This window comes from Rutidosis leptorrhynchoides, chromosome 1 (genome assembly GCF_046630445.1).
Source record: "Rutidosis leptorrhynchoides isolate AG116_Rl617_1_P2 chromosome 1, CSIRO_AGI_Rlap_v1, whole genome shotgun sequence".
NCBI lineage: Eukaryota > Viridiplantae > Streptophyta > Magnoliopsida > Asterales > Asteraceae > Rutidosis > Rutidosis leptorrhynchoides.
Genome location: NC_092333.1, coordinates 438,862,186 through 438,874,693, shown reverse-complemented (window position 1 = coordinate 438,874,693; position 12,508 = coordinate 438,862,186). Strand labels below are relative to the sequence as shown.

The 12,508-nt window shown below is 34.6% G+C and overlaps 1 protein-coding gene across 1 annotated transcript; it reads left to right on the top strand.

The window, feature by feature from the left end:
* Positions 1-13: 13 nt before the first annotated feature.
* LOC139872742 (exportin-2-like) lies at positions 14-4,238 on the top strand. The gene is made up of 2 exons (XM_071860668.1): positions 14-1,183; positions 3,516-4,238. Exon 1 carries the CDS (start codon positions 56-58, stop codon positions 1,163-1,165), a length of 1,110 nt encoding a protein of 369 aa, XP_071716769.1. The 5' UTR covers positions 14-55; the 3' UTR covers positions 1,166-1,183; positions 3,516-4,238.
* Positions 4,239-12,508: the final 8,270 nt, after the last annotated feature.

The following is a 12,508-nucleotide window of genomic DNA, read 5'->3' as shown; positions in this document are numbered from 1 at the left end:
TCAGATTGCTGATATATCACCTGAGCTAGCTTCACCTAGCATTACTGGGCTTACAATGGTTCTAAATAGGGTTTGTGAGAATCCTAAAAACCCTGTTTTTAACCATTTTCTATTTGAGGCAGTTGCTGCAATTGTGCGAAGAGCATGTGAAAGAAACCCTTCTCTTGTACCGGCTTTTGAAGCATGCCTTTTACCCAGTCTCCAAATGATACTGGCTAAAGAAGTAACAGAGTTTTTTCCATATGCCTTCCAATTGTTAGCTCAACTTGTGGATTTGAATAGACCTCCAGTTCCCCCGCACTACATGCAGATATTCGATATCTTATTAACGCCTGATTTGTGGAAGAAGAGTGCTAACGTGCCCGCCCTTGTACGTTTGCTTCAGTCGTTCCTTCAACGGGCATCAAACGAGCTACAAAGGGAAGGTCGATTAGTACAGGTTATTGGGATATTTAACCAACTTGTTTCCTCACCGAGCACAGAAGAACAAGGGTTTCATATTCTCAACCCACTTATCGAGAACCTTCGGTACGATGTCATAGCTGAATACATGAATCATGTCTGGGCTTCCCTGTTTACTCGCCTCCAAAATAGTAAAACACCAAGGCTTGTTAGATGCCTCATTATATTCATGTCGCTTTTCTTGGTCAAACACGGTATACAAACTCACGTGGACTCGATAAATTCTGTTCAGCCGAATCTGTTCCATGCGATATTGAGTCAGTTTTGGATACCTGATCTCAAGACCATTACTGGCAACATAGAGGTTAAACTGAGTGCTGTTGCATCAAGTAAACTACTGTGTGAATCACAATCACTTTTAGACCCTGCTGCAGAGGAACTTTGGGGCAAGTTACTGGATGCAATTGTTACGCTTCTTTCACAGCCCGAGGAGCAACGAGTTGAGGATGAATCCGAAGTTCCAGATTTTGGTGAGGCGACTGGTTATCAAGCTGTGTTTGTTCGTCTTCATAATGCTGGTAAACGGGAGGAGGATCCATTGAAGGAAATTCAGGATCCAAAGAACTACACAGTAGCTTTATTGGCAAATCTTTCTTTACAATTTCGTGGTAGATTCCCTCCTGTTATAACTAGAGATCTTTCTCAAGCTAATCAAGCTGCACTTCTTCAGCTCTGCAACTCCTACAATCTTGCCATAGCTTGAAACAAGAATCGTGTTGAGGTAATATTCTTATACTATGTTGTGTGTTATGATTCATGCTGTTTCCGTGTTGATTTTTAAGATCTTAACAGTGCTTTTGTTTGTGATATTCTTGTCTAATTTCATATGTTAATTGATGGATTTCACTAATATCTAGTTTTAAGTACAGGTATATCTAAATTACATTTCAACTTACCATACTGAAGTTTCTGTTTTATCTGATCAGTTCAGTTATATGCGCTGCTGATTCTTTTTTACAATTTGAGCAACAAATGACAATGAATAAGGATAGGGATAGGATTTCACTTTAGGCTCACCGCCTATCTTTTATGTGAAGATATCATGTTAATGTATCTTAGTTGCCCTTATCCATTTCTCTAGTTTGTATTTACTAACTGGTCAAGATCTTTGTGTTAACCTATGTTATGTACCAGAAAGTCTTTTTCATAGCTATCTAATTACATTTTTCTAACTCAACCGTCTTCGTTGTGTGAACTTGATGTGGATATGGAGACTTTGTAGTTAAACTTGCTATTTGCTACATTCTTACCTAAAAACTGATTGAGGTTTGTGTTTAGCTTACAGCTAACATGCATTAGAGTTGATGAAAATCAACATCTAACTTTGGTCTAAACAAATTGACTGTGAAATGTTAGGGGATGTATAATAGTAGTCTACAAGCTCTTCGTCAACTGATACTATTGTTATCAACAACCTTGTTTCTGACCAAAAAGTCCGAAGATGAATTTGCAGATCGTTACAACATAGCTTTTGAGGATACTAGATTCTATATGTTAGGAGTACATGATCAAATAGGATGCTTTTTATAGTTTAGCTACTTATGTTTATGATGGGGTCTTTATTTATGATTTTTGTGTATTTATCATTTCAATGATTTCCTTGAACACTTTGGGTGTTGATATTTGAAAATTTCACTTTGTACCTTTTATTTTGTAGTACTCCCCAATGTATATTGTTATGATTTATTGATGTTATCCTTTAAATAAATAATAATATATATGTATATAATATATACTAGACTTGGCAATTGTGACCCATACACTCAAATTCGGGTCAAATGGGTCAAACTTTCAGGTCAATTGGGTCTTGAGAAAAATTAAGCCTAAAAATGTAAATTAAAACTAAAAAAAGATCTAAATGAGTTTTTCTCCAACCTATTGAGTCCTATAAAAAAAATGAAGGAACAGGTCTAATGGGTATCAATACTCAAAAATCAATAAATAGAAATGGGTCAAACGGATTTTGTGAATGGGTCAAATGGGTCGAGCACAAAAAGTTTCATTCGTAAAAAATTTATGAAAGCATTCATGGTTATATCATTTATTATGTTTATTAACTAGAAAAAATTCGACCGCGCGTTGCTGCGGTTATATTCGACGCGCGGTCGAATTTGGATATACGTTGTTTGGTACCTAATATATCTAGTAGGTTGGGTTGTTTGTTGGACATGTATGTATATGTATGTAAAGCTTTTTTAACGATGTCCGTTTCGCGTATAGTTAGTCGCGTTGTGTTCGTAAAATTATTTCGAGTTGAACGGTGGTCTCGGAAAAATTTAACTCGCACCGAGCGAGAATATAGGGCCCGTTATTTAGCGTTTTTTAACGATGTCCGTTTCGCGTGTAGTTAGTCCCGTTGGGTTCTTGAGATTTTTTAGAGCTGAACGGTGTTCTCGAAAAAATTTAACTCGCACCGAGCGGGAAGATATGCCTCTCTGAAAAACCGGGTGGAGTTTATTAATTAAAATAAGAATTTGACATTTTGTACCCCTGTTTTGGAGGGTGAAGTTGCATCATGTTAAAACTTGGGGGGTAAAAGTTGTTTTTTCTATTTGTTTTTTTTTTGCCGTCTGTATTTGTTTCTTGGTCCAAAACGACCGGATTTACGGTGGCTGTTAGTATATATTGAAATAGTTCTTATGTATATATAATAAATAATAATAACTAAAATAATGGAATAAATGTAAAAAAAAAAAAAAGCGATGTAACCCATTTGACCCAACTGACCCGTGACCCGTTTCGACCCGTTACCCAAACCGACCCAACCTGACCCATTTTGACCCGTTTAAAAAATTGACCCGTTTGACCTATGACCCATTTTGACCCGTTACCCAAACCGACCCAACCTGACCCGTTTGCCAGCATAATATATACTTATGTATATCATTGTAGTTTGTTAAGCTATGGATTCCTCATGTAACTTTGATGTCATGCTTCAAAACATGCAGACTATGTTCTGTTTACCCATTTGTTTGTAGCATAATACACAACCATATATATATATGTAGTTCTTATCTTGTGCGTTCCGATTGACATAAGATTTTTTTTTTCAGGACATCTTCAAGTCTACAACAGAATATGTAAGGTGTTTGTGTCGGATACGTCAGTTGAGTCAAGTCAATCTTCAAGTCTACAACATAATATGCAAGGTCTTTGTGTCAAATACATCAGTGGAGTCAAGTCAAGGGTTTTGGGTTTAGCTGAGTCGGCTTATGGTGGATGTTTTTGCAGTTGGATTCTGTACAGTTCTGATGATGTGGTGTCGGGGTGATATTCTTTCAGGATGTACGTATATCTCATCATTTGCTAAGTCAACATTTTGGTAAGAGGTTCTTCCGAGTTGTGTGCAGCAAGTGTGTGTTGTTTTCAGTCACACTCATTTTGAGATATAATGGATGCTAAGGTCTTCGTCTGAAAATTTAATGACAAGTTGTGATAAAAGATCAAGTTTTCCATGTCTCCGTCAAACCATTAATATATACCTGGCAAACGGGTCGAGTTGGATCGGATTGAGTAACGGGTCGAAACAGGTTTAGGTCAAAACGGGTCAGGGGTCAAATGAGTCAGATTTTTAAACGGGTCCAAACAGGTGGTGTCTAAACTGGCCGAGTCAGGTTGAGTCTGGTCAAGCCCATTTTTCTCTTAAAAGCTTTCAAGTTCCAGTTTTACAATACAGTTTTTTGTTTCCCTTGTGGTACGCGTATGATTGCGCTTTAGGTTTACACTTCACATTATATGTTTGCAAACGTATTACATTAACTTCACGTTTTCTGTTATATGTTTGCTTTTATAATTTTTATGTTTACCTTTAACTGTTTTAAAATGACTTAGGTTGTGTTTCATAAAATTGAATAATTTAGCACTGAATGGTTCATAATTTGAATGATTCAGAGTCTCTCAATTCTACATTGGCATACTTAATTGACTCGTTTGGACCCACTCATATATTTACACACACTTAGACTATTTTTAACCTTGTCTTTGACATGAAGGAAGTTTTAGTACTTTTTGACCAAAAAGTGCAAATCTGTTTGTTACGTGGCAATGTTAGAATTTGACCTTGTTTAACTCAAAAGTTCAAATTTTGTTGTCAAATTTCTATAGAGCTTGTCAGTTTTTGATTTCATATTTTTTGAATAAATATAATAAAATGAATACATCAAATCAATAAAAGACATTAAATATATATAAAAAGACAAACTAATATTTGTTAAAAATTCACCATTTCATAAAATTTAACGGTTACATTGTAATACCCCGTCAAAATGTGGCATTGACGTGCTGTATTACCAGAGGTCAAAGTCTAATCGATGCAAGCTATATGCAACGTTTCAAAAGCAATAGTGACATTTTATTCAAAAACCAAGCGTTTACAATACTTAAAGAAAACCAACAAAGTACTAATCAAAATCAAATGTATTTAAAATTAAAAGACATAATGCCACTATCAAAGTTTAAACAAATCTTCATTCCAAATGCATGACCTCTACTGCCTTACTAACTAGAGCGGAAGCATTTCCTAATTACCTGAGAATAAACATGTAAAACCGTCAACACAAAGGTTGAGTGAATCATAGGTTTAAGTAGTATAAAGTGTAGAGTATAGACAACAAGATTTCGTTTGCATGCTTTGTCGGCATCGTTAAAAATATAAAACGATTCTATAAGTTTGAGCATCCGTGATGTGCGTAGAGGTGTATACGAAATAGTTATATTTTTACTACGAAATACTATTAAATACGATACAATTTTACACAAGTTATTTATTTATTTATAGAGTGGATATACCTAAACCTTGCTACAACACTTATAGGCAGTGTACCTAATCGTACAGTAGTGTAGTTTTTGGTAAGTCCGGTTCGTCCACAGGGAACTAGCTAAGTTTAACGCTATATTTTTAAAAACTATATTTGTATAAATATATATATAAATATAAGTAGTATTATTATTATTATAAAAAGGGATTTTTACCGTTTAATGACCTGTTTGTCGATTTTATGTCTTAAGTCGCAGTTAAAACCTAATGTAAAGTATTAAAAATAAATACAACTTAATTTAAAGCGTAAAGTAAATGACAATAATTAAAATGCGATAAATAAAATTGCGATAATAAAGTACGATAATTAAAAATACAATAAATAAAATGACAGTAAATAAAAGTGCGATAAAATATGAAATAAAGGAATTATGCTTATTTAAACTTCCGTAATCATGATGTTTGACGTGTTGATTTTAGTTTAGTACCATGGGTTAATTGTCCTTTGTCCTGGATTATTCGATATGTTCATACAGTTTTGTCTATAATAGTCCATCAGTCATAAATATAAAGTGCGAGAGTCTTCTTCAAATTATCTTTATACCCGAAGTCAAATATTCCAACTAATTGAGGATTCGAATTGTAACAAGGTCTTAATACTTTATTTAATGAATACACCAGGTTATCGACTGCGTGTAATCCAAGGTTTTATTACTTTGTTAACAATTACACCAATTACTCTTGTATGTAATTCACCCCTGTTTCAACAAGTCTATTGATTATTAATCCATCCCCGTGTCCGGTCAAATGAATAATTATTGGTATTTATAGATATCCCGCCCACCGTACCCAGTCAAGCGTATGTGGTTATATATAAATACGTCAAATTATAAGTATATATATTAAATTAACGAGATATCATTTAGTTAATATAAAACCCATTAATAGTCCATAGTCTAATTTCTACAAGTGTCGTTCTTTTATCCAAACCCAAATTATGGTCCAAAGCCCAATTACCCCGTCTTTAATATTTTAGCCCAACATCACGATTACTTCGGTTTAAATAAGCATAATAATAACTTAGCTACGAGACATTAATTTAAAAAGGTTGAACATAACTTACAATGATTAATAATAGCGTAGCGTTACACGGACAGAATTTCGACTTACACACTTACAACATTCGCTAACATACCCTTATTATTATTAATCTTAAATTAAAATTATAATATATATATATATATATATATATATATATATATATATATATATATATATATATATATATATATATATATATATATATATATATATATATATATATATATATATATATATATATATATATATATATATATATATATATATATATATTTGTGAGAGAGAAATTGATGAATGGTATATGAAATTCGGCCAGAACTCGTTCCAATTTATAGATGTGGCCAGACATTTGCTCCCATGCGATCGCATGAAAAACCTTCTTCCTGGCCATGCGATCGCATGGCCACTTTTTACAGCTCAGGATCTTTTGTTTTTTATTTGCCGACGGTTTTATTAAATAATATAATATGTATATATAATTTTAAGAATTAATTATATATTATATTATATTCATGTGCATAGTTGACTTGTAATTTTTAGTCCGTTGCGTCGAGCGTTGAGAGTTGACTCTGGTCCCGGTTCCGGATTTTCGAACGTCCTTTCGTACTATTTAATATCTTGTATTTTGCGTTTTGCGGCTCGTACTCTTGTAATTTTTAGACGTTTCTCATCAATAATTTGAACCATTTTGATTGTACTTTGTACTTTTTAGCTTTTTGGTCGTTTGCGTCTTCAATTCGTCGAATCTGTCTTTTGTCTTCACCTTTTATTATTTAAACGAATATCACTTGTAAATAGAACAATTGCAACTAAAATCTTGTCTTTCTTGAAGGATAATGCTATGAAATATATGTTCGTTTTTAGCATTATCAAATATTCCCACACTTGAGCGTTGCTTGTCCTCAAGCAATATAGAACTTGAATATAACTTTACTAGAATCACTTCTTTATTCTTCACACTTTGTACATCAGTGATTTTAATACGGCGGTATGAACAATGGTAGTAACGATGTGGTTTACAGTCCCACATGACTATAAAAATTTAGATCCTTTAGGAAATTGGATCTTTATGAAAACATTTGATCTTTTTGAAAATTCAATCTAGCTTTTACCCTAGATAAGTTTTCCGGAATAACCCTTCACCGGTGTTTGCAAATTATTTTTGTGGGTTTTGTGGGTTTCAGATTTGAAAATTTTAGCTCAAAACTTATGGTTTTGTGTCACCCACTTGCTAACCTTGTATTGGGAAAGCAACACGTCCAGTATACTAGCTCCGTATATTACCTTTCGGTAAACTACCGTCCGGTTGTAAAGGAAAGCGTTGAACAAGCAACTGTTAAGGCAATGTCCCGTGACATGCTTTTAATTATGGTCTATAACGTGTCGGATGCAATTACTATCCTTTGTAGGAGCAATAGTAAAGATCACCCTATAGTTTTTCGGTCTGGCACAAGGTCCTGTCTTTGACCATGCTATGCAACCACCGTTCTTACGGTTGACACCCGATTTGGTTCAGGTGACCTAATGAATTTCGGGTGAATTCCTTGGATTTTATGTTCAATGGTAATGAACGCATTAATAATGGGTTTTCAGAAAACAAATCGGTTTGTAATTTTGATCAAAATATTTTCTCGTTCAAGCTCGAGTTTAGATATCATCGAATTCCATGAGTTTGAATTCTCAATCGTTAAGATCAATCTCAAGGATTGAGTAATATCAGTCTTAAAAGCTGATTTTTGATCTTTAAGGAGATTATCCTTTCTGAGAATCTGATTCATTAGTCTTATAAGCTAATTTGCACGGTGCCCCCATTGTACGAGACAGATCCTCTCATGGTTAGGATAAGTCTGACCACTTGGCGACCCTGTTTGATGCTGAGGTCCGTGGATTTCCAGCTGATTTTCGAGAAAACTTTTCAAGGTTTTTCGTAGACTCTACAACTGGTCTGGACGACAACTTCCTGACCTAAATCAAGAAGCGCGTGTCTTTTTCGGAAGACTTTACTTTCTTTTAATGATGGAATTGATTCATCGTGTAGATCCATCTTTCTTTCAAATATATTATAAGAAATTGGGTAAAACTGATAAAATTGTCCAAAACAAAAGTATCTTCAATTATTTGTACAAAAATATGTGATATATGTTCTAAATAATTTGGTAAATTTTTCTCACACTTGGCTTTTATTTTCCTTTATTCCATTTTAAATGAATTCTAACATTTTAGGTTGTTTCTCAATTTATGTCCTTTCCGAGGTAACAATAATTTCGGTGTTAACACCTAGTTTTATTGTTCATAAATATGTATAAACATGATTTTGAATTCATTTATTTGAAAACTTTGAAAATTTTTACTAGAATTGGTAGTCAGTATATAAGACTAGGGCTGTTCTTTATTATCAGAGAGCACTAGATTCTAATACAACTACTGCGTTACTAGTATTTTTAATGGTAACCAAATGTATAAGTCAAAAATTTTAAAAATCCGAAAGAATTTAACCCCTTCCCACACTTAAGATCTTGCAATGCCCTCATTTGCAAGAAATCAGTAACAATTTAAATTATTGAGGTGATTAGCGTAGAAAAATGATTAAATTTTACCAAAGTTTCCAAACATATTGGCGTTTGTTTGTTGAATGATAAATGGTGCACTTCATTTGTTCATTCCGTCTGTTGTTACATCACATTTGTTTTTCGTTTTGTCGTCAAAATAAGTAGCTTTTGCTGAACTTAATGTCAGTCTTTGAAAGTTCGCTGTTTTACCCTGTTGTGTACAATTGACAATATACATACATACAAATAATAACATGCATGGTAATTTGAAATGGGACTTAACATCCCACTTTCAAATCAAATATGAAATATTAGTACAACATAATAAAAAAAAAATTAAAACTTACATTAAAGTATCGCAATATTATATGTTTTAAACATAAGTAAATAAAAATAATAAAAGATAAAAATCACTAATGGGAACTATATCAATCTGGATAGGGGTTCCAGTTCATGTCGTCGGGCGGGTTCCATGGTTGGTTATAGGTGTACTGATAGGCCTGGTTAGGGTTGTAGAGAGTAAATGGTGGTCGCATATCGGGCTGGTGTGAAGGATAGTAAGCAGGTCGGGTCGGTACGTAGTTATTTGGTACCTGAGGTGATAGCTGGCTCCAAGGTTGTAAAACTCGCGACTCGGGGAGTACTCGGCCGGAGGTTTTTGAGGAGTAATCGGCGACTCGGGGAGAACTCGGAAGAGTACTCGGATGTTGACTTTTGTTGACTTTTCTAATATAAATAAATATTTTAATATATTATAGATATATAATAGATATATAATATATATATTAGCTATAACCAAGTATTTTATAAATATATATGTTAAATACATAAAGTTTAGTTACATCTAAATATTTGTTTTAATTGAAAGGGTTAGAGTTGTATTTATTTGATAATGAAATTGAAAGAAAAACTGAACTTGAACTCTTGAAGTGTTGAAATCTATAACACCAAATGTAAATTAAAAATAATAATATACTCCTTCTGGATGTGAAGAGAGATAGATACACGCTCCATTTCTCTTTTTTAAAAGTAAGTCTATCTCTCTCTCCTCCCTTAAAAAGAAAGAAGATAAACAAGTTTCATTTGGTTTTTAAATCGTTCAGATCTACAAGGGTCTGGTTTCAAATCATTCAGATCGACACGAGCTACTGGAATCGTTCAGATCGACGTTAACAACACAAATCCGGAGTTCGAAGATTCCGATGGGAAACAACGATTCGCCGGTTTAGAAACCATACAAATCCGCAGTCGCCTCCTGTTTTCCTTCCTCATCTTTTCACGTTTCAGGCAAGATCTTAGTTTTCCGACGCCGTTGACCACCGTTAGACCGGCATTGACCGGCGTTGACCGGGTAATTGGACGAGTTAGACACCGATTACTCGTTTTGTTCTTCCAACTGAGTAATCGCCGATTACTCGGCCGAGTTGGCCGAGTTTTACAACCATGGCTGGCTCATGAGCTGATGCTGATGATAGTGCCATCTATCATGCTGTCGTTGCCTGGAATGCTCATACACATTCTCGGCGTACCACTGCTCGTACCGACTATGTCTATCCTCGTTTGTCATTTCTACCTCATCTATACGCTGGTAGACGTCAGTCATAGCCTCCCTAATGACATCCCTAATGTCATCCGGTTCCTCATTTCTTCATCTGAACCTCTCTCTACCTGTGGATGACGACCATCATATGGTACTGCTTGATTGCGTCTGCTCTTTAATACCTTAGCACCTTGATAGACCTTCAATCCTAAAGTGTCAACATGTTCCCTACACACCATCAGTGGACCCCCTTGATCCCTATCTACACCCAAATACTCTCCAATGAGAGTAACAAAAATACCTCCTCCTATTATTCTCCCGTTCTGTATTCCTGTCACTATTTTGGATAGATAAAAATCAACGCATTAGGGGATATTAACAAAGCTTCTAGTGTTTCGAATACATTTAAGGTAAAATAAGTCGTGTAAGGTCATCTCCTCCTTGTTTTTACCTCTTTGTGTAATCGAATTAGCTAAAAATCTACGTATAATACGTAGCTCTGCTTTGTTAATATCTAAATAGGAGTGTCTTCCTTCCAGCGAAAAAACATTATAATTTGACATACGCCTCCAGACGGCGTCCGCGTCAAAATTCCTATCTACCCGCTCCCCATGATAAATCAAATTTGTACAATCGGGTAGTAGTAATTCACCAGGAGTGTAAATCTGTAAGGCCCTGGCCATGTCCAGCATGGACATCCTGTACATCCTACGGCCAAGTAAAAATCTAAGAAAACTTCTATCATCTAACCTAACCACATCCGCATTAAGTGATATAGTACTCATAAGCTCAACACACCATTCCTTATATACAGGCCTACGAATGGTGAATAAACGTTCCCAATCGGGAAAAGAAGAGCTGCCATACCTTTGGATCAGATGCTGTCTACCTGAGTTAACTAGTTGGACCCTTTCCAAAGGCTCCCAATCAATTACCCTCGGTACTTCTACATTTTTCGTTACCAGTTTAAATTTGTTACTTTGGTACGTTGGGTAATCTCTCCAGCTTCGATCAAATCTCAAATTAGGATGCAACTGTTCTTCATGAATCGTTGGGTGTTCTATTATCGGATGAATCGGAAATTGTACGTAGGCATTAACATATTCTTGTTGCGGATCATAATATGGTACGTGTTGATCAGGTTGTTGTTGTTGTTCCTGTTGTTGCTCCGGTTCATATTGCATTTCTGGTTCAGGTTCTGGAACAGGTTGTCTAGATGATGACGATGCACCATCAGTATCGGTATATCTCTGCAAAACACATTAAACACAAAATTTGTGCATCCAAATATGCATTAGTGTTAGCAAAATAACAAATTAAAACAATTACAATAACATGTTTAATCTATATTAAACTCATGCTCATTTTCACATTTTTATCAATTCTACACTTTTTCAAATAAGCATATATGAAAATGTTTACAAAGTTCATAAGCATTCTACTCAAATAACATGTCAAAATAATCATTACTAGCAATTAAACAAGTTTCAAATGGCATTTACATCAATTTAATCAAGTTCATGAATTTTAGACCTAAAAAGTCCACTTTAATTCTCAAAAATCATGTTTAGGATCAAAGTTTGGATCATTTAGCTACCTAAACATGTTACACTACTTAATTTAGCAATAATTCATGACAAAAATTGGCCATAACCTATTTATATCAAAAAGCCCCACATTGCTCAAGAACACAAACCCTAGATTTCTAAAAATTTTGAAGTTTTTGGCTTCAAATCATGTTAAATAGCATCAATCTAGGTTATACATGCATAATATACTAACAATTTAACTCTAATTACACTAGAAATTAACAAAATCAAATTAGGTAAATTATAGCTCAAGAACACTAAAAATCAAATTTAAAGAGGTTTAGGGGTGAAATCTTTACCTTCCTGCTTAAAAATCCGAACCTAGGCATGATTAGAGTGGATTATTGTGAGAGATTTGGTGAAATTTGGGTGAAAAATGGTGATTTGAAGAGTGTATGTGTGTATGTGTTCGTGTGTTGTGTGTGGAGTGAGACAGAAGCAGAAGGCTCGCTGCCTTTTGTTCCTGACCAGTTTTTCTTGGCCATGCGATCGCATGGTTCTGAAGGCAAAA